This window comes from Protopterus annectens, chromosome 17.part0 (assembly GCF_019279795.1).
Source record: "Protopterus annectens isolate FY-2018-M chromosome 17.part0, PAN1.0, whole genome shotgun sequence".
Lineage (NCBI taxonomy): Eukaryota > Metazoa > Chordata > Ceratodontiformes > Protopteridae > Protopterus > Protopterus annectens.
The window spans coordinates 313359399-313383330 of NC_056751.1; the positions used below are offsets into that span (position 1 = coordinate 313359399).

The 23932-nt window shown below is 43.2% G+C and overlaps 1 protein-coding gene across 1 annotated transcript in view; it reads left to right on the plus strand.

Moving 5' to 3' along the window:
• The window catches only part of LOC122791433 (bromodomain-containing protein DDB_G0280777-like), a 1939725-nt gene that overhangs the window by 1190404 nt on the left and 725389 nt on the right, over positions 1-23932 (plus strand). The window contains exon 8 of the mRNA XM_044059175.1: positions 10352-10443. Within this exon, the coding sequence (XP_043915110.1) occupies positions 10352-10443 (92 nt within the window). The remainder of the gene's footprint in view (positions 1-10351; positions 10444-23932) is intronic.

Below are 23932 nucleotides of genomic sequence, written 5' to 3' on the forward strand. Positions count from 1 at the left end.
GCATCCTGCTAGTACCACTTGCCAGGCTACACATGAGAAAATTGCAATGGTACCTAAAGAATCTCTGGTCCCAACACTCCCAGTCACTGGAATACCAACTCCCCCTCATTCCTTGTCTGGAAAAGGAGTTCCTGTGGTGGGCCGAGGCTTGTAACCTAAACAAGGGTCTCCCCTTTGTCCTTCAGCCACATGGCCAAACTATAACCACAGATGCCTCAGACGTTGCCTGGGGAACTCACAAAGGAACACTGAAAACTCAGGCCTTTTGGGATCAGGAGGTTCAGGGTCTCCATATCAACCTGAAAGAAATGCTAGCAGTGCACAGAGCAACTCTAACCTTCCAAGAACATCTGTCACCAGGAGTCATTTTAATCAAGACAGACAACACAACTGTATTGTGGTACATCAGCAAGCAAGGGGGCACCCATTCTTACCCCCTCTGTCACTTAGCTATGAAAATCTGGCAGTCAGCCTCAAACCTGGGACTGCACCTGATAGTACAGTACCTTCCAGGGAAACAACCAACCTGGCAGACCAGTTAAGCAGACAACTCCTGAATCCACACGAGTGGCAATTGCACAGGAAGACCTTCCTTCAGATTATGTCAAATCTGGAGAAAACCAGACATAGACCTTTTTGCAAGCTACCAGAACTGCCAGCTAACAAAATTTTACTCTAGAGTTTCACACAGAAGCTTGGAGGGTGGACACCCTCTCCTTTCATTGGGGCAGCCTGTTTGTATACGCCTCCCGCAACTGTCTCTGATTCCCAGGGTGCTGATCAAGATAAGAGAGGAAAGACCAAGGGCCATCCTAATTGTCCCAGAATGGCTGAGACAGCACTGGTATCCTATGCTGCTCAGACTGAGCAGGAACCCTCCCATCCTCCTACTCTCCTCCAAAGACCTTCTCATGCAACAGAGAGGGAAGCTACTGCACCCAGGCCTGGCCACTCTCAAGGTAACTGCATGGTTGATTCCTCAAAGGCAGATAACACTGCAGCCCTTAGCAAGCAAGTGTTAGACATTATTAAGGAGGCCCGTAGACCCAGCACCAGAAAATCTTATTTAGCAAAATGGAAAAGGTTTACCTACTGATGCAGCAGCAGAGGCACAGACAGCACCAATGCCACTTTAGCTCTGGTTCTGGACTACCTGGCAGAACTTCTAAAAAAAGGGGTTGTCCTACTCCTCTATCAAGACTCATGCTTCAGCTATCTCAGCCTATGTCCAGGCAGAGTAGCCCTTGTTCTCTCAACACCTCTTAAAACAGATGTTCTTCATCTCACATTGCTGCAGTCCTTACTTATGGGTAGTCCGCTGTCCTCGGTCGGCCCGAATACCAAAGTATTAGGCTGACGTCGGTCATGGGCGCCTAGATCTGACATCAGAGCGTCAGGGTATAAAGGCGCATGACCGACGTCATATCCTCAGTCTTTTTTGCTGCATGGTCCGATGCAGAGTTGCAAGTGCCGTTCGGCATTCTGAAATTTTTCGTTTTCGGAGTTTCAGACCGATACCAAGTTGGGCTAAGTACCCCGTTGGGGAATATTTTTGTTTTTCTTGCCTCAGTTACTTACCGGATGTCAGAAAAAGTGAATAATTGTATTTCTTGTGGGAAACAGATACCGCATAGGGATTACCACTCGCTTTGTATTCCTTGTTTGGGACCGGAGCACGACGTAGTCGGGTGTCGGTTTTGTGCTAGGTTTAATAAGCGCACTATAAAACGGAGGTTAGATTGCGCTAGGTTAGTCTTTGGCAAGAGGTGTAATTATAATATGCCGTCGGATGTTCCGACGCCTGCTTCTACTAAGAAGCGCAAAGACAAATCTTTGAAGCCTAGGCAGGATGATTCGTCCGTTTCGGACGCCGGACCTTTAGAAGCTACAGCTGAACAACTGGATCCGGCTGAAGTTTCTGTTGAGTCCCAGGGGGAAACTTTGATTTTACAAGATGTGGCCTCTCAGGAGGCAGGCCAGGCGGAAGGGGCCTCTCAGGTTACTATTCTCCCTTCTATGCCTAAGGTGGTTAGGCCTTCTGCTACTGTTTCTAAGGCTCCTTCTAAGGGCAGGTCTGTTTTGCCTTCCTCTGGTGTCAGTTCTGGTTCTTCAGGGTCTGTGCCTAAAAAGCACATGCTTAAAATGGCAGAGGATTTGATTACTTTAATTAGAGGTTCTATGCCCCCTCCTGATAAGAGGCCCAGGATGGAGCCAGAGTTGGAAAGTTTGGAGCAGGCCTCAGATGATTCAGAGTCTTCTACTGAGGACATTCAAGATTTCCCTCCTTATTCTGATTCTGATGCAGAGGATTCCACTCCTTCTGCTTCTCCTCCAGAGGATTTTTCATTTTCAGAAACTCTCCATTCCATGAGGGAGCATTTTAAGTGGGAGGGACAGGATTACTCTGATTCCCGGAAGAGGCTTAGGGAGTTCTTGTTTTACCACAGCATAGACCCTTAGCTATACCTCCGGTTTTGGATGTTGTTTCAGATGTTTTTCGAGCTTCCCTTAATCCAGATTCTGTGCCTCCTGCCCCAGTTAAACCGGACAGGTATTACAGGGTGCCTGAGGCTCATAAATATCTGTATAAGAGTCCTAGGGCGGACCCAGAAACTATTAGTCAGGGGCCTAAGGGTGTTAGAGCCTCTGTTGTTAAGAATCCGGTTCCTCTGGATAAGGAAGCTAAAGCTTTGGATAGATGGGGTAAGAAGGTGTATACCTCTTCTACTTTAGCAATGAGAGCTTTGAACTGCCAGTTTCATATGTTGAAGTATCAGAATTTCCTCCTTTCTCAGCTAAGATCTAAAGTGGATGCTTTGGCAGAGGGCATAGAGTGTAAAGAATTGCAGGATTTAGTGCATGTTTCTGAACAGGTGGGTAAGCACTCTTTGCAATGTGGTTTTGATGCTTTACAGGCTTCTTCTAGGGTGGCTGCCACTGGTTCAGTTATTCGTAGGCACGCCTGGCTTAAGGATCAGAATTTGTCTGAGCATGTTAAGTCTAGGATTCTGGATGCCCCTTTGCAGTCTGAAGTTTTGTTTGGTCCTCCTGTGGAGTCAGTCTTAAAGAAAATGGAAGACAAGGCTAAGTCTATGCAGACTGTTAAAGATTTTTTGCAGGTACAACCTCCAAAGTTTAGTAGAAATTGGCCTACTAAGGGGTGGACATACCCTTCTTCTGATTCTCAGTCTAGGGGTAGATCTAGGCGTGGTAGGGGCAGAGCTCAGAGTACCTTCAGGCCGAGACAATGGAGTTCGCCTGCTCAATCTGCTGGTGAGGGCAGGGGCCAGTCCTTTCGTAAACAGGCCCAATGACCTGCATTTTCAGCTGCCAGATTCCTCTTGCCTGGCAGCTCCTTTGGGAGGAAAGTTGGCTCTTTTCAAGCAAAACTGGCATTTAGTCACCCAGGACAAATGGGTATTGGACATTATAAACCGAGGTTACAAGTTCTATTTCCATACCATGCCTCCTTTCAAAGGCATGCCAGGCGTCCCTCCTCGGCAAAGGATAGAGGCTCACAGACAAATTTCTTTACTTCTTCAAATAGGAGCTATACAGCCAGTTCCTCTGTCAGAAGTGGGCCTAGGATTTTATTCTCGCCTGTTTCTAGTTCCAAAGAAAGGAAACACGTGGAGACCAATTTTGGATTTATCTATCCTCAACACTTACCTGGACATTCCAAAGTTCAAGATGCTGACTTTACAACAGCTTTTACCTCTGTTGGGAAAAGATCACTGGATGGTTACTCTGGATCTCAAAGAGGCTTACCTTCATGTTCCTATCAGGCCCAGTTGCAGGAGGTACCTGCGTTTTCGGGCTGGAAATTTACATTATCAGTTCTCTGCATTGCCCTTTGGCTTATCTACTGCCCAGAGTGTTCACAAAGGTTCTGGCTCCAGTGATAGCATTTTCAGACTAAGAGGAATACAGATTTATCCTTATTTGGACGACTGTCTGATTATTGCACAAGAAAAGGACGTACTTCTTCATCATCTACAGTATGCGATGGCAGTGTTAAGATGCCTAGGGTATTCTGTGAACGAAACAAAGTCCAGTCTAGTACCCTCTCAGGACATGTGCTTTCTGGGTGTGAGACTGAATACAGCTTCCCAGATGGCTTTTTTGACCCCGGACAAACAAAGAAGCCTTTCTCTTTATTTCCAGAAAATGTCTCTACGGTCCAGGCTGACTGCAAGGACAGTCCTTCAAGCCTTGAGGTTCATGGCATCTTGTATTCTGGTGCTTCCCAATGCCAAATTGCATATGAGGAAGCTTCAATGGTATCTCAAAAATGTGTGGACACAGCACTGCCAAGATCTAGACACTGTCATTCAGATAATACCTTGCATTCAGAAGGAGTTTTTGTGGTGGGCTCAGGAATGTCACCTAAACAAGGGACTCTCTGTGACCCGGCCAGAGGCGAGTCAGATTCTAATGACAGATGCCTCGGACAAGGCTTGGGGAGCACACCTCAATGGAAAATGGGTGCAAAACACGTGGCCTGTCAAACTCCAACATTTGCATATCAACTTGAAGGAAATGTTAGCAGTCCAGTTTGCATTGATGGCTTTCAAAGATTTACTTCGTCCAGGGCAGGTGTTGATTCAAACAGACAACACTACTGTCATGTGGTACATCAACAAGCAGGGGGCAACCCATTCTTACCCTCTTTGCAGGCAAGCGATGATTCTGTGGGAAACTGCTCTCAATCTACACCTCAATCTTCAGGCAAGGCTTCTACCAGGAGCACAGAACTCCTTAGCAGATGTATTGAGCAGACAAATAGTGGATCCTCACGAGTGGAAATTGGATCCTCATGTATTTCAACAGTTGACAGTGTTATGGGGAACTCCAGACATAGATCTGTTCGCTTCTCCACTAAATTACCAGTTGCCAAAGTTTTGCACAAAAATGTTTCATTACACAGCTTGGAAGGTGGACTCTCTATCTTTCAGTTGGAACAATCTGCATGTATATGCCTTTCCACCTCTGCCTCTTCTTCCCAAGGTACTTTTGAAGGCCAGACAAGACAAGCCAACCATGATTTTGATAGCACCGGATTGGCCTCGACAACACTGGTACCCACTACTGAGGAGTTTAGTACGAGAACCTCCGTGGCCTCTGCCTTTGATTCCACACCTTTTGTCACAAGAGGACAGTCACTTCCTCAATGTCAAGATTCAGTCTCTGCATCTAACAGCCTGGCATATTCGGTTTTAGACTCTGGAGGGTCTCAGCTTCCACAACAAGTTTTGGATGTTATTTTGGAGGCCAGGAGGCCTAGTACCAGGAAAGTTTACGCTGATAAATGGAGGAGATTTTTTATTTGGAGCAAAGGAAAGGACTTTGATGTCTCCAAACCTGATTTAAGTGTTGCTCTTCAATATCTTACTGAATTATTGGACAAGGGTTTGTCCTTCTCCTCAATAAAGGTCCATGCTGCAGCCATTTCTGCTCACTATGATTGTGACCCTCCTTTATTCTCTCATCCTTGGTTTAAGCAATTTCTTAGAGGGGCAAAGAATATAAGACCCCCACGTAGAGCTCCTACTCCTGCTTGGGATCTCAATTTTGTGTTGGAAAAACTTACTCTACAACCTTTTGAGCCTGCAGCTACTGCCGAGTTAAAGTATTTATCATGGAAAACTGCTTTTTTGTTGGCCATTACCTCTGCAAGAAGGGTTTCTGAATTACAGGCCCTCATGGCAGTGGAGCCTTTCCTGATTTTTCATAAGGATAGGGTATCTTTGCGTACTAATCCTTCCTTTATGCCTAAAGTGGTTTCTAGTGTGGCCTTAAATCAAACTATTCATTTGCCTACTTTTTATGCAAACCCCCAAAATAAAGGGGAGAAAATTTTGCATACTTTGGATATTCACAGGCAGTTGCGTTATTATTTGAGCAGAACCAAGGAGTTCAGACAGTCTCAGCAATTGTTTGTTTCTTTTGCTTTGGGTTCACAGGGGAAACCTGTTTCAAAACAAACTATTTCTAAATGGATTGGGTTTTGTATTTCTTTCTGTTATTCCCATCATGGTAAGGAGATTCCTGCTGGAATCAGGCCTCATTCCACTAGGGCTACTGCTACTTCTCGGCCTTTATAAGGGGTAGCTACAAAAGACATTTTGGAGGCAGCTACTTGGAGTTCAGTGCATACCTTTTCTAAACATTACCACCTTCCTCTTTATTCTAAGTCTAGGGCTGGATTTGCCACTGCAATTTTACAGGGCATTTTAGCGGCCCCTAATGCTTTATGATTTTTACCATCCTCCCTTTCCCGTTGCTTTGGGATTCTACCCATAAGTAAGGACTGCAGCAATGTGAGATGAAGAACATAGTACAGTTTTGTACCTACCATAAATGTAGATGTTCGAAGATCCACATTGCTGCAGTCCATTTTACCCTCCCTCCTTCCCCTCTGTAGTTTGACTTGGTGCTATGCTTCAGGTGATGGTTGTTGTTGGGCATGTTTTTGGGAGGTATTCTGTTTTTGGCTGTGGCCTTTCTGGTTTGGCCTTCTGACATCTGGGGCAAGAAAAGACTGAGGATATGACGTCGGTCATGCGCCTTTATACCCTGACGCTCTGATGTCAGATCTAGGCGCCCATGACCGACGTCAGCCTAATACTTTGGTATTCGGGCCGACCAAGGACAGCGGACTGCCCATAAGTAAGGACTGCAGCAATGTGGATCTTCGAACATCTACATTTATGGTAGGTACAAAACTGTACTTTTCTCAGAAGTGTAGCTCACATCAGGCTGCCTAGAAGGCCACCTGCACCAGCTTGGGATCTTAACTTTGTTTTGGAAAAGTTAACTCTGCCCCCTTTTGAGCCAGCATCCTCAGCAGATCTCAAGTACCTCTCTTGGAAAAGTGCTGTATTACTAGCCATCACATCAGCCAGGAGGGTATCTGAGCTCCAGGCCCTAATGGCCACTGAGTCCTTCATCATCTTCCATGCAGACAGGGTCTCTCTGAGAACCAACCCCACCTTTATGCCTAAGGTGGTCTCTGAGGTAACCCTCAACCAGACCATTCACCTATCTATTTTTTTCCCAGAGCCTACCAATAAAGGAGAAATAATTCTGCATACCCTGGATGTACACAGACAGCTGAGATTTTACCTTGATAGGAACATATCAGTCAGAAAAATGGAACAGCTCCTGGTTTCATTCACCCCTGGGGCGGAGGGGAACCCTTTACCAAGCAGACCATTTCCAAATGGATCTCTCATTCCATACATTTCAGCTATGCCTTCCATGGAAAGAGTCCTCCCAAATCCATCAGGTCTCACTCCACTAGAGCAGCCTCTACTTCCACAGCCTCCCTGAGAGGGGTTCCTACCAAGGATATCCTGGAGGCTGCTACATGGACATCTATCCACACTTTCACTAAACACTACCAGCTGCCTACTTTCTCCAAAACCAGGGCAGGATTTGCATCTGCAATCCTGCAGGGCATGCTAGCATCCCCATGACCTGTATTAACATGCCTCCACCCACTTTCTCAGCTTTGGGAATCTTTCCACAAGTGATGACTGCAACAGTGAAACACAAAGAACATAATACAGTTGTGTACACTTACCATAAATGTAGATGTTCAAGTGTATTCACTGTTGCAGGCCTGTTTCCCTCCCACCTTCCCTCATTTTTCTATATCTTCTTAGGGGCTCCTGACTATTGGGGGGTAAGAAAAACTGAAGTAATGGCGTCGCCTGTCACCCGTTATAGCCCTGATGACCTGACGTTAGCCACTGTCCCTGAACAGCTGATGCAGGAGGGAAATCCTTTACTCTGGGATTCAGGCCGGCCGAGGACTACCCAGCAGGGATAACCCACAAGTGATAACTGCAACAGTGAATACACTCGAACATCTACATTTATGGTAAGTGTACACATCTGTACTATCTCATGGGTGGAGTGTCTTCTAGGAGGTGGGGTAAGTCTGTGTCCATAAGGGCTTATCTCAGTTGCACTGACAAGTAACATGAAATTGCTTATATGTTTATTCCACCCTGAACTCTGAGTATGTTACAGAACCAGTGCAGTGGGGTTATTGCCAGAAAAACAAACAACACCTTTTGGCTGACTAAATCATTGCTCATCTTGATTGGCTGTCCCCCTGATATATGGGGAAAAAATAGGCCATTTCATACAGAAAGGGTCTGAGAGTCAGTAGGCAGTGGGGCAAAGAGTTAAAATCTATCATGTCATACCTGAACTAACAATGAGTTGTATGCTCATAATAGTTTTGCATAGAAGGAGTGCAGGTTTGGCTATGGACTGTAGACAGGGGCATCCCTTTGTCAGCTGTTGACGTCTTTCAGGAAATGAAACAGACACCCACTATCAGTTTGTTTGGCACATGGGAAAATGAGTCTTGTGTGTGTTCTTCATGGCGCTGTAATGCAAGGGAAAGCTGATAGTGGTTTTGTGTGTCAGAGGAGATTTATGTATGCCATTCTGCCCTTCTGCATCAAAGACCAGAATTCAACCTTTTTCCCCTTGGTGGCATTGAACCTTGTAGTTTCAGGCTGTGGTGTTTCAGGACTCTGCCTTCTGAGCTTGTGCCTTCCAGCTTCTACTTCCCAGTGGAGGGGTTAATTAATAGTTCTTCGGATACTTCTCTATATGAAATCTACCAAGGAAGGTCCCTGTTATCCAGTTATAACAGATATGTCCTCATTATGTTAGCTTTTCTATGATGCAGACCTCCTTAGTGAGTTGAAATTGCTCTCATTCCTTCTCCATTTGTTTTGGTAGCCCCTCCACCCCCTTGCCGTTGCACTTCCCAAGTAGTAAAATGTATGTATGTATGTATGTATATGTTTATGTGTGTGTATATATATATATATATATATATATATATATATATATATATATGTGTGTGTGTGTGTGTGTGTGTGTATGGGAGCACTTCCCAAGTAGTAAAATATATGTATTTATGTATGTGTTTATGTGTATGTATGTATATATATATATATATATATATATATATATATATATATATATATATATATTATATGTGTGTGTGTATGTATGGGTGCGCTACAGAATCCTGAAGACCAAAATCCTGAAAACACAAAGGATACCAACACTTGCTATATTCCAGTACAAGTACATACAGAAACATATTACCCTTCAACTGTATGTAGGGAGGCAAGCCCCACTACGCCTCCCACACCCCCTGCAACTTAAATATATCAACTCCGAGACTGCACTTTACTAAACTAAGTGCAGTCTTGGAGTTGATATATTTAAGTAGCAGGGAGTATGGGAGGCACAGCCCCCCACATGGGGGTGCAGGGGGGCTTGCCCCCCTGCTTATACTTGTAGAACAGTAATATATTTGTGTTTTATTTCTTTCTGTATGTAGTTGTGCTAGAATATAGTAAGTGTTGTTTTCAGTATTTTGAACTTTCAGGATTTTGGTCTTCAGGATTCTGTAGCACTCCTGTGTGTGTGTGTGTGTGTGTGTGTGTGTGTGTGTGTGTGTGTGTGTGTGTGTGTGTGCATATATATATATATATATATATATATATATATATATATATATATATAAATATATATAAAATATGTATGTGTGTGTGGGCATGTGTATTTATATATATATATGTGTGTGTGTGTTTTTATATATATATATATATATATGTGTGTGTGTGTGTGTATGTATATGTATGTGTATATATATATATATATATATATATATATATATATATATATATATAATGTATATGCCCCCCTGCACATGCTAACCCTAATCCTGCCCTTTCCCTAACCAAGCTCTAAACCTTCCCTTCGAAAAATCCTTTACATAATATTACTACTTAACAAAACCCTCAGACACATATCACATACAGTAGCACATGTGCACAACACTTACCTAGTCTTTACTCTAACCCCAATCCATAAACACTTGCATACACATTTCTGCCTCCTAATGCCAGAAAGTTTTGTATATATGAAAATGTTGGCATTAAAATCCTCATTTACCTTACTCACACTTGGAGAAGAATGACTGAATTTGAGGCAGAAGTAAACACCATTCCAGTTGTGCATCCATCCTGCCTCACAGATCTTCTGATATGAACATACAAGTTATTCTTGAACAAAATGTTCAATGTCTTGTAATAAATTAAAATTAATTAAATTAATAAAAGTAATGAGATGGGGACATCCTTTCCTTTTTTTTATAATGGGATTTGACAGAATTCTATAGGTGGGAAGCTGTGAAGAATTACTAAGCATAATTTAAATGAAATATTCAAATGATGAATGCTTTTGGGCTGGAGTATTCAAAGATTGTATATTTACTTTTCTGTTACATTTACATTTTCTGTGTTTGTTCCAGTTTTAACAGAAGTAAAAAATCACAAGGATTCATGGCCGTTTCTGGAGCCTGTTGATGAAGCTTTTGCACCAGGATATTATTCCATTATACAGGTAACTTACACTATTTAACTTGTTTTTCACCTTACAAATGTTTCTTTCAAGTTCAGAATCTCTTTCAGCACTGATTTTGTCATAGTCAAACTGTGGAATCCTGTAATAAATGCAGACAAATAAATCATGCTTTTTTATTTAGTTTAAAGGCAGTTCTGATTCTAGATTCAAGTCACTTGGGGCATCACACACATCGTTTCTTTCCACAAATGTCTAGCCTTTCTATGTGGTACATTAAACTGAGATATGCATGCTAATATATCATTTCAGATCTGTAAAATTTCAATTTCGTACTGTTTTTTTTATTTCCTGTTCTATAGAGTATAATCTTATAAATTGCTTCAGAACATAACTGTTGGCTGCTGCTAATTTTGCCTCCCTAAATTTTGACTTCCTTTTATGAAAGTTGTGCTTTTGTGGCAAAATGTTGAAGATAAAAAGCATTATACAATGTCTAATGTGAAATTTACATACTAGCTTGTTCAGAAAAATGCATCTTAAAAATGGTATGTCACATATAAGTTTTGGAGGCATCCACGTTTCAGAATTGTAAGTTGTTTCACAGCTACACAAATTTAGATATTTAAAATGATCAACGTTGTGTACTCTACTGTACTTTAAAGATGATCTTAAAGATACAGATATCTTTGCGATTTAGCCAGGTCAGTTGTTGAAGTGAAATTTGGAAAATGAAAATGTTTGCTAACCATATTCAGAGAGTCATGCGTTGTTGACCAAGGACTGAAGGTTTGTAAAGGCTGTTTTTCCAAAATTGTGTATACCCCAGCTGTTCAGTGGCATTTTTTCAGTTCATCAGATGTCTTCTCTGTTAAGTAAATTCTGATGATTGTAGAGACCCAGGGGTATGTAAAAAGCTGAATCTGTGATAGCTAAACTGATCCACTCATTTTCCAAACCAAACCATTGCATTCCTGTTAATTGTCATTTTTGTTACAGTTGATAACATGGAGGCTCATTGGTTAAGTCTGCTGTCTTATACCTGCAGAGTCCTGGGTTCAGTTCTAACCTTTTGTCATTGTCTTTGTGCAGTAAATATATTCCTCCTTTATTTCGGTGGGTTTTCTCCATGTGCTGCTGTTTCACGATATCTCCCAAAAATATGCCAATTGTCAGGATGCACTGTGGAAGTGTCAATAAGTATTGCATTTTCCTTTACTGTTGTGGACTGTTTTGTGGCTGAAAAGAGAGTGACAAAGGGCAATTTACTTAAGCTGTTAACCATTAAATTAAGTGTAAAAATTATGGTAACTCAAATCTCATTTAAAAGGCGTCAGTTCTTACTACCTTATCCTTTTTTCATAAAAAAAACACCTGTGTTACTAAAATAGTGAACTGCAGATCCAATGTTGTTTCTGTGCATTTCAGCTATGAGTTACTGGATCCATAATTCCCTGCTCTGAATCTCCTCAGATCTAATATGCCACCATCACCAGTGCATCAAGGTCCAAGAGCTCTTTCAGATAAGTTAATATTTTTGCAATTTATCTGACTTTTCTTCTTGCTTCTCTAGTTTTTTTCATTGTAAATTAACTTTTTCTGTAGTTTAATGTATTTTCCTGAAGTATTAGAGTTAGTGTTTTAGAGTTCTAGAATAAGTATGGTAGGTGTTTAGGCATAGGCTGCTACTTTACCAAAGAAAAAAAAATTTTTTTTTTAACCTTTTTCTTGTGCACTGTTTTCTTTGTTATGGTTAATTGTTTTAGGAGTAATATTGTTAGTAATTGCTGATTACCTTACATTTGCAATATTTCCCACTGCATGATGGAGAAATCAGCTTTGGGGTTCAAAAAATGCACTGCTTGTGGCAGAAGCTGCCACCCAGAAAGCCCATGATAGGTGTGCTTATTGCTTAGGTACTGTGCACCTGGATGTTGAATGACAGGCCTGTGCCACATTTGATGCGAGAGCTCTGACAGATAGGATGGCCAGACTTCTTATGAAAGGCCTTCTCCAGCTCTCAGGTGCTTCTGCCTGTCCTTCCCCTGGTAAGAAGGAAGACAGGAGGGCAGAGAAGGAAAAAGAATCAGGGAGAAAGAATATGCCACATCCATGACCAAGGACAAGGAAGAGTCAAACACTGTTTCTCTTCTTCAGATGTCTAGCCATACCCAAAGATTTACCACTCTTCGACTCCTCTGGCTTCTGCTCCATCAGAACTTTGGGTGCCACCTTGGCCCTGGTTGTCTGTGATTGTGGTCCTGGATTTTGAATACTCCAACTTCCCCACTTTTAGTATCCACTGCCTTTTCCTTTCCAAGAATCCTTTTGCTTCTTCAGCCAGGGTCCACTCCCCCTTTTTTCCTATTACCCCAGCCAAATTCTGTCCAGGACTGTCTCCTTCTACCACCTGAATCCGAGCATTTGGTTTCTGGATCCAGAGTTCAGAGCCAGTAACCAGGATCATCTCAAAGCCACTATCCATGGCTTCTTCTATGTCTGCTAGCTCATTTGAGAGCCTTAAATCATCTAATTTGGAGCAGCTGGTATATTCCTTCTTTCAGGCCCTGATGGACCTAGGGATTATTCCTACCTCCTCGACACTGAAGCCTTGGACTGTGACTCCACTGCTTCTGAGTTTAATTGATGTTCTTTGTGTTCCACTGTTGCAGTCATTACAATTGGGTAATCTGCTGGCAGGTTGCCCTCAGTCGGCCTGAATAACAAAGTCTTGGGTCCTGTGTTGGTTGCTGTCCCCTCTTCCATGACATCAGGTTGTCAGGGGTACAAAACATGCAGCTGACACCATTTTAATCGGTCTTTCTTGCCGAGCGTTGCCCGAAGCAGACGCAGTTCACAAGTGCCGGTCGGCCTACTCCTGAAATTTTCGTATTCAAGTTTCAGAACCGAAATCTTCAAACTAAAGCTAAATACCCCGTTGGGGAAACTTTTTCTTGCTCCTTACCGATGTCAGTAAAAGTTAATAATTGCATTACTTGTGGGAAGCAAATACCTCATAAGGATTTTCATTTGTACTGTATTCCTTGCCTAGGCCCTGATCACAATGTGCCTTGTTGTCGGTTTTGTGCTAAATTTAACCAACGCACTATTAAGCATCGGTATATTTTTGTTTCTAAATATTTTGGTTCAAGATTTAACTACTCTGAAATGTTGTCGGTTAGCAATCCGACTAACAGAGTTCACAAAAAACGCAAGGAAAAAGACAGAGACAGACCGTCGAGGTCCAAAACTGATGACGAAGCCTCTCCTAAGCCAGTCGCCGGTACTCAGTGAGGTGCTTTCGCAGCCCCTGATACCCGCTACTTTTGAGTCGCAGGCCTCTACCGAGACCCATTCGGAGTCTGGTATGTCGCGAGATTCGCAAAGTATTGAACCCGCGGATGTCTCTCCCTTGGATGGGTCTGGAGCCGCTGAGCAGGCACCAGCTTCTGAAGGTGTTTTCAGACCTCAACATTTTTACATTAAACCGACGCCAGCAACAAAAACAAGGTCAAAACAACTTCTATGTCTAAAAAACTGACGCATGAGCCACGTGTTCAGGCCCCTATGCCTAAAAAACAGATGATCAAAATGGCTGAGGATTTAATTACCTTGATCAGGGGTTCTCAACACCCCCCCCCTGCTAAGAGGCCTAGGCAAGGCACTGATTATGAATCTTCAGATCAGGTTTCCATTTCTTCTGATTCCTCTTCTGATCAGGAATTTTCTATTCCACCCTGTGAGGATTCTGATGCAGAGGAATCCATCCCATCTGCATCTCCTCCTGAGGATTACTCTTTTGGAGAGACTTTGCATACTTTAAGGGAACATTTTCACTGGGAGAGTCAGGACTTCTCTGAATCAAAAAAGTGGCTTAGGGATTTCCTTCTTCTTCCTCAGCATAGGCCTTTGGCAATACCTCCTGTATTAGACATTGTTGATGATGTGTTTTCAGAATCAAGCATGGCTCCAAATTCCCTGCCTCCGGCTCCTAGTAAGCCAGACAGATATTACAGGGTTCCTGACTCCCACAAATTTCTTTCCAAAATACTGCTGCTGATCCTGAGTCTATTTCTCAGGGTCCCAAGGATGTTAAGGCTTCTACAGCCAAAAATCCTACCCCTTCTAATAGAGATTCCAGGGCGCTGGATAGATGGGGTAAGAAGGTATATACGTTTGCAGCCTTGGCAGTCAGGGCTTTAAACTGCCAGTTTCATATGCTTAAATGTCAACAGCATGTTATGGGCTTACTGAAACAGAAAATTATGTTGATTTCTGATTGTGTGGAAAATAAAGAGTTACAGGATTTATTGCATTCAGCAGAACAGGTTGGAAAGCATACTTTGCGATGTGGTTTTGATTCCTTGGAGGCCTCTTGTAGGCCTCCGTTACAGGATCTGTGATTAGAAGGCATGCCTGGCTCAAGGAGCAAAATCTGCCTGATTATGTTAAAGCTAAATTGTTGGATGCCCCTTTGCAGCATGATACTCTGTTTGGTAATAAGGCAGAAGAGGTTTTAAAGAAAATGGAAGACAAAGCTAAATCTATGCAAACTGTAAAAGATTTCTTGCAAGTGCAGCCACCCAGGTTCAGTAGGCACTGGCCTACTAAAAATTGGTCCTTTTCTGTGTCCAATAGAGCCGCTCAGAGCAAACCCAGGCACTCAAAAGGCTCCAGATATCAATCACAGGGTTCTTACAGGTCAAAGCAATGGGGTGCCTCCACCTCCAAATCTGGAGGAAACAAAGCACAACCCTACAGTAAGCAGTCTCAATGACTTTCCTCTACCATTCTCCAAGCACTTATCTTTTGGCAGCCCCCTTGGGAGGAAAACTAGCACTTCATGCTCAAAATAGGCAGTTAATTACCCGGGACAAGTGGGCATTAAACATAGTATCCCAGGGGTACAGATTTCATTTCCATACTTTGCCAATTCCAAACGGATGGCCGGATCTGCCACAAAACCAGTGGGCAGAGGCCCAGAAACAAGTCATGTCCCTCATGGATATGGGGCTATTCAACCGGTACCAGAAAAGGAAAAAGGACAAGGATTTTTTTAAGACTTTTCCTGGTGCCCAGAAAAGACAATTCATGGCATACAATACTGGACTTATCAATTCTGAACACGTTCCTGGACATTCCAGAATTCAAAATTCTGAATTACAACAGCTACAGCCTATGCTAGGCAAGAATGCTTGGTTAGTAACTCTAGACTTAAAAGAGGCATAATCGCATATCCCAATAAGGGAATCATGCAGAAGATACCTCCACTTCAAAGCAGATTTATTGCATTAACAATTCTCTGCACTGCCCTTTGGCTTATCTACTGCACCCAGGGTCTTTACAAAGTGCCTGGCACCAGTAATTGCATTCTTCAGACAAAGAAACATCCAAATTTATCCTTATCTGGATGATTGTCTCATTCAAGCAGAGGACAAGGACACTCTTCTTCAACATCTGGCATTTGTAAAAAGGCTTCTAGCATGCCTATGGTACACCATAAATGAAAAGAAATCACAACTGGTACCCTCTCAGATAATTACATAAGCTTGAATACAACTGCCCAGATGGTTTACCTCATGCCAGACAAACAAAGGCAATTGACAACATACTTCAAACAAATGGCATCAAAAACCCAGTTATCTGCAAGACAAATTCTGCAGGCTTTGGGGTTCATGGCATCCTGCATTCTATTAATTCCATATGTGAGACTGCATATGAGGAAACTTCAATGGTACCTAAAAAGTTTATGGAGTCAACATTGTCACAGCCTGGAAACAATGATTCCTCTCCTTCCCTGTCTACAACAGGAGTTTCTTTGGTGGGCAGAGACATGTCATCAAAACAAGGGACTGTCATTCACTCTACCCTGTGCCACCCAAACCCTAACTACAGACGCATCAGACTATGCTTGGGGGGCCCACCTGGCAGAGAGATGCATTCAAGGCAAATGGAGCCCAAACCAAATGCATCTGCATATCAACCAAAAAGAAATGCTAGCTGTTCAGAATGCTCTGACAGCCTTCAAGGACTTACTTCATCCAGATCAACTACTGATAAAGACGGACAACACCACAGTTATGTGGCACATAAATAAGCAGGGCAGTACACATTCCTACCCCCTTTGCAGACTAGCCATGGCCTTGTGGAACACAGCCTTGACTTAACAAATACATCTTCAAGCACAATTCCTGCCAGGAAAGCAAAATACTCTGGCAGATGACCTAAGCAGAAATCTTATGGACTTGCATGAATGGAAACTGGACCCACAAGTCTTCAGCATGTTAACACAGAAATGGCGGAGCCCAGACATAGATCTATTGGCCTCTCCCCAAAACTATCAGTTGGACAAATTCTGCACAAGAACTCATCACAAAAAAGCAAGGAAAGTGGATGCTTTATCCTTCAGCTGGAAAAACCTATCAGTCTATGCCTTCCCCCCTCTGCCTCTACTCTCCAAGGTCTTACTAAAAGTCAGACAGGAAAAACCAAAAATGATCCTAATTGCTCTGGACTGGCCTCGCCAGCACTGGTACCCGCTTCTAAGGAATATGTCACACCTTCCTCCGTGGTACTTGCCTCAAACACCTCATCTACTGTCTCAGCAGAACTATCAGATTCTGCACACTCAGCTCCAAACTCTGAATCTTGCAGCATGGCTAATCATCTAATTATTCAAACCACATCTCTCAGTAAACCTGTGATGGATGTCATTTTGGAAGCCAGAAGGCGTAGTACTAGAAAATCTTATTCTGATAAATGGAAGAGATTCTGTGCTTGGAACCAAGTACAAGGAATAGACACAGCAAAGCCCAATATTCCTCAGATTTTACAATACTTAACTGAGATGCTTGACAAGGGCCTATCTTTTTCTTCAATAAAAATCCATGCCTCTGCCATTTCGGCTCATTACAACACAGAGCCTCCTCTCTTTTCTCATCCACTGCTTAAACAGTATCTCAGATGGGCCAGAAATTTAAGGCCTCCCAGGAGAACACCAACTCCTGCATGGGACCTCAATTTTATGCTGGAAAAGCTCACCCTGCCTTATTTTGAACCAGCAGCTACTGTGGATATAAAATTTCTATCTTGGAAGACAGCTTTTCTTTTGGCAGTCACTTCAGCAAGAAGGGTTTCAGAACTACAGGCTCTCGTGACAGTGGAGCCTTTCATTATATTTTACCCGGACAGGGTGGCCCTCAGGACCAATCCTTCTTTTATACCTAAGGTGGTATCCAGTGTGGCCCTTAACCAGACCATTCAACTGCCAACATTTTTCCTAAATCCGCAGAACAAGGGGGAGCGGATTCTGCATTCATTGGATGTACACAGACAACTAAGATTCTACTTAAACAGGACAAAATCTCTAAGAAAGTCTGAGCAACTACTGGTAGCATTTGCTGCAGGATCAGAGGGAAAGGCTATATCAAAGCAGACTCTTTCTAAATGGATAAGCCACTGCATTTGTTTCTGCTATTTGCACCATGGTAAACCTGTGCCCAAGGGGATCAGATCCCATTCCACCAGGGCTGCCTCTACTTCAGCAGCTTTTCTCAGAGGGGTCCCAACCAAAGACATTCTAGAAGCTGCTACTTGGAGCTCTGTTCATACGTTCACAAAGCATTATCATTTGCCTCTCTTCTCTAAATCCAGGGCAGGCTTTGCCACTGCAGTCCTGCAGGGCCTTATAGCTGCTCCTAATGCTGTTTAGTTCCATCCTCCCATACATAGCTTTGGGATTCTGTCCAGTTGTAATGACTGCAACAGTGAAACATGAAGAACATAGTACAGTTGTATACACTTTACATAAATGTAGATGTTCGTTTGTATTCACTGTTGCAGTCCGGGTTACCCATCCGCCATCCCCCGTTCTATACCTTTTCTTTCCTTCACTATACTCAGAAGCCTTTGTGGTGTATTTGCTTTTAGTTGAAGGTAAATTTTATGCTTCTAAGGTGCATTTATATATTTATAGTTTATTTATATATATTTTTGCTCCCCATTTGGGGGGCACGTGACATCTGGGGCAAGAAAAACTGATTAAAATGGCATCAGCTGCATGTTTTATACCCCTGACGACCTGACGTCATGGAAGAGGGGACAGCAACTGACGCAGGACCCAAGACTTTGTTATTCAGGCCGAATGGAGGGCAACCTGCCAGCAGATTACCCAATTGTAATGACTGCAACAGTGAATACACTCAAACATCTACATTTATGGTATGTGTTTGCAACTGTACTTTCCTCCTTCAGCTTCTTTGGCTTCAAAGATCCCAAGTCCAACTGTTCAGCTGTCCTTCCCCTTGTTGGTGCGGATGACATAGCCACATCAGACACTGGCATTGTCCTTTATTTTCTAAATTGCAGCTGGATTGGAGCCAAATACATCTCAGAGTTAAGGATCAGGGCCAGCACCCCAGGGTCAGGGTCAATATTCCAGGTTTTGAATTATCCCTTCCCTTAGGTGCTTTGGCTGTAGATAACCATGTGCCTATCCTAAAGTTGGAGCTGGCCTAGTCAGCACCAGACAGTGGTTTCTCAGTCAGGTCCTCAGATCCAAAGGGTGCCAGTTCAAGCCGTGTGGCTTCAGTCTCAGCCCTTGATGTTGTAGAAGGGATCATCTCCCATTATGAGATGGGTGCCCTGGTAGCTGGCTCAGATTCATCTCAATCTCTCCCGCCTTCTCTGTCTTTGACTACACAGTGTCTTTAGGCCTTAAGACCACCCTGCATTCAGGTGCTCTCCACTTCTTCAGTGTCTCCTCCTGCTTCTCCCCCCAAGGAGGTCCCTTTGGAGAGTGAATGTAAGTGGCAGCATGTGGACTCTGCTAAGAAGACACTCACTTAGGATATTGACCTCTGTGAAGGGAAAGGGTCTCCCAAAATTCACCCAAGAAGACACCTCTTTCCGCAGCTTGCTCAAATTATTGAAATGGAGGGGAGGTGTGGAACACCAAAGTCTGTTCCCCTGATGAGTTAGTATTTCTCAAGACTTTCATTGAAGGCCAGTCCACATCTTGGATGGTCCCTGTGATAATGAGAGATATTGCCAACTATACCAGGAGAAGTAGGGTAGTGGATGTGCAACATATGTCAGCACAGCTAGCTGGAATTTTGTAAAGAATTCTATGTCATTTGTATATCAAACTGATTTGTACTGATGCTTGTGTTGAAAAATGTATATATCAAACTGATTTGTACTGATGCTTGTGTTGAAAATGTATTTGTAAAGCTGCTTGTGTTAAAAATGTACTAACAGTGGGTCTTTACTGTATTGTAACTGATTAAATGTATATCTTTTAACAGAGGATACTGGAAGAGAAGAGGTTAATCTCTGTCAATAACTGTGAAAAATTCTAAGAAATTAAATTGCTTCATTTAGGCCATAAAGATTGTATTTTACAGTTCTGATTGGAGCCAGAGATGAAATGACTGTGAAAAGTACTAGGAAGCCTTCTGTGTTGTCTTTTGCAGTGAACTAATTGCTACTCTGGAAGGGTAGAAATTTGAAATTGTTTTATGACTTCCAGGAGCTGCAGCAGATCTTGGCAAATCTGTGTGTGTTTGTGTGTGTGTGTGTGTGTGTGTGTGTGTGTGTGTGTGTGTGTGTGTGTGTGTATTACTGACACCTATGTGCTAAATCCTGGCAGCTTTTAGCAAAGGGGGTAGCATGGGAATCAGAAGTCATATGACTAGATGTATCTGATGTCATTCTGTAATACATCACTGAAATGATGTTTTTCAATACTAGATGAGACTAAAGTCTCAGGGCAGTCTCTTTCTTGGAACCTGACATATAGGGTTCTCTCACCCACTTTATCTTGCCTTGCTCTAGTAAATGAACCAGGGAATAGTAATTATTTAGATCAGTCAGGAAGATATAGTGAGATTAGTTAAGTACTGTTTTTTGTATCTGTGTGAATATTCATTTGTGTTATTTGAATATTTCCTGTGATTGAAACGCTGGTGTTTATTGTAAATAGATATTAGTATTTTCATGTTTATTTATTATTTATTATTAAATATAAAACTTTTCATTGTGGCTGGTCATTTAGAGAATATTTTAAATTGTGAGAGTACTTAATATCTACTTGGTGACTCTGTGGCCACTCCTGAAAGCCTTACTGCATTGGTCAAAACACTATAATTTATACTAATATTAATTTCACTTAGTATAATTGGGTACCCTTATAAGAGCCTTAGAGTTGCTGGCTTTGGAGTGTCTTGTGGCAGTAACTGCTTTATAGTCTAGGCAAAAGGGGCCATGCCTAGTAAATCTGTGCCAACATTTCCCAGGTGTGTGTGTGTGTGTGTGTTTGTGTGAAAATCAAATCTCCAAGTGTTTGTGTGTCATCTGCTTGGAGCAGGGACATGAAGCACTGGTTTCACAGAGAGGGAGGTGGAAGACATGGCTTGTATACTCAGTTGAGGACTCAACTCTATAGCTGTGCCAGTGGGGATTTTTACTTGGGACCTGGAGGGAGACAGAGAGAGAAATCCAGGCCCTGGACTGAGGGTCTTTTATGTGTACTCTTAAGGAAAATTGTGCTTGGTGCAGAGAGCTGTATCTAGAAATACTGTGTGCATCTATTTCTGTTCCAAGTGAACGTCCCTCTACAGTGTCAGTGGTGAGGATTCAAGCTCCTTGATTATCATCACAGTCCCCTCTCCAGATGTCCTTGTGGACCAGGTATCTTGGAAGATTTAGAGAGAACCCATTGTGGTGGAACCTATTACCAAAAAACCCAACAAGATTTTGGTTCCATTCAAAGATAGACCCCATTGGAGAAAGGGTCTGGCTGTGGGTGCCGTTGTGGTTGCGGCTGCACCCAAGAAGGACATTTCAGAGGAGAGTACCTCAGTTCCTCCTCCCAGTATGAGTCACTGGCTTTGGACCATCAGGGAAACCACTCATGCTGTTCAGCGGCATTTGCCTTATGTGTCCTGCATTATCTTGCCTATTTGATGAGACTTCAGGGGGACAAGGGTGGTGAAGACTCAGCACCTCCTGGACTCTCAGAAGACCCAGAAAACTCAGTTATCTACAGTGAAGTTTATTGCCAACGTGTCCATGAGTCTTTAATCCAGTGCTGCTGATGATACAGCCTGAGCTACAATTGCAGCTGTCACTATGCTCCACAATGCCTGGAAGCACTTACTCAACTTTGCCAACTGTTTCAAAACATCCTTTGTCAATGCTCCATTTGATGGTTCCTCACTTTTTTGCCCAAAGTTCAAAGAAATACTAGTTAGGAGTGAACAGGATGGAAAGATTCTGTCTACCGTTGAGTTCACTTCTCCACACCTCAAAGGTATGCTGAAGGAACTAGAAGGGAGGTGAGTGCCTCTTTTATTGTAAGTTGCAACAACCTTTCCAGGATATTTACAATGATGGTTTTTCATGAGGCGGGGGGGGGGGACCATAATGGACACTGTCCATGGGACAATGGTGGTCTACAGAACCAATGCTTCCATGGCATATTCTCCAGAGGGTTGCTCACCTGCTGCACTCTGGAGGCAGTCGGGGGATGACAGGCTTTCCAACCAAAAATGTGGGAGGCATTCATATCAAATGCATGGGTGTTGAGTCATATCCAGAGGCTATACAAATCCCTTTTTTGTTCACCCCAAAGAATTGCCAGAAATCCCTTAATGACATGCCACTCCATCAGTGAAGGGAAGCAGTGGTGGAAATCCAAAATCTCCTTCTCTAGCGAGACATCCAGGAGGTTCCACCAGACCAATGAAAATCAGGGCTCTATTCAAGATTTTTTTTTTGTACCAAAGAACAGGAATAACCTTAGACCCATTTTGGATCTCAGCAAATTGAACTGATTCATCAAACAGAACAAGTTCTGGATGGTCATGGTACAGTCCATTTTATCTCTTCTGACGATAGCTGACTGGATGTGCTCGGTAGATCTCAAGAATGCTTGCCATCGCATAAAGATAGTGAGATATTTCAGGAGATTCCTGTGCTTTCAGCTGGGAGTCATTCATTACTTGATGTTCTTTGTGTTTCACTGTTGCAGTCGTCAAATTTGGGTTATCCTGCCAGGGGTAGCCCTCGTTCGGCCCTAATACCAGAGGCTTAGTATTTTTGCATCGGTTGCTATCGCTCCAGGACTGACGTCAGGTTATCAGTGGTATAAAAATAGGCAGCCGACACCATTACATCAGTCTTTCTTGCCGAGGAGCCTGAAGCAGAAGCAGTTCGCACGAGTGCCGGTCGGCCGCTACCTGAGTTTTCATTTAATTTCCGAATTGAAGTTGAAGTCTTCTAAAGCTAAGTACCGCATTGGGGATCCTTTTTTCTTGTTCTAACCGATGTCAGAAAAAGTTAACAATTGTCTCACCTGTGCAAAGCAAATACCACACCGAGACTTCAATTCTTACTGCGTCACCTGTTTAGGCCCAGACCATGACGTCCCTCGCTATTGCTTTTGCGCTTTGTTCAGCGCCAGAACTGTACATCATCGGGCCCTTATTGTAGCTAGATATATTCGCTCTCAGTCCTCAAATTCCGATATGGCTTCAGTAAGCCATCCAACTACCGATCTTCTGAAAAAACGTAAGGCTAGAGACAGAGACAGACCGCACAGGTCCAAAACAGCCAACGACACTTCCGCTAAGCTAGTCATCAGTTCTCCAGTCCTTAGTGAGGCACATTCGCATCCCCTGAACACAGCATCCAATATGGCATTCCTTACTCCAGAAAAACAAGCTTACCTGACAGACTACTTCTCTCAACTAGCCACCAGAACCCAGTTATCCGCAAGGAAAATCCTGCAAGCGCTAGCGTTCATGGCCTCCTGCATTCTACTCATTCCATATGGCAGACTGCATATGAGGAAACTACAATGGTACCTCAAAAGCATTTGGTGTCAACACTCTCAAGACCAGACCTGGAAACTATCATACCACTGATACCTTGTCTAAGGAAATATTTTCTTTGGTGGGCAGCAGCATGCAACCACAACAAGGGACTTCCCTTCTCACAACTCCACGCCACCCAGACCTTCACCACAGACGCATCAGACTATGCCTGCGGTGCACACCTGTATGGCAGGTGCATTCAGGGCCATTGGAGCCCAAATCAAATACATCTGCACATCAACCAAAAAGAGGTACTAGTGGTTCAGCATGCCCTGACAGCTTTTAGACCCCTACTCTCCCCGAGGCTCTATTGATCAAAACAGACAACACCACAGTGATGTGGTATATCAACAAGCAGGGAGGAACTCACTCTTATCCTCTCTGCAGGCTCACCATGACCCTTTGGCATATGGCCTCAGCCATGCAACTACACCTGCTAGCACAATTCCTACCAGGCTTCCTAAACTCTCTGGCAGACAACTTAAGCAGAAACCTGCTAGACCTACATGAGTGGCAACTAGACCACAGAACCTTCACCCTTGTAACCCAGAAATGGGCACCCCGAAGGTCGACTTCTTTGCTTCCTGCTCCAATCATCAGCTCAGCAAATTCTGCACCAGGGAACCTCACAGCAGGGCCTGGAAAGTGGATGCTCT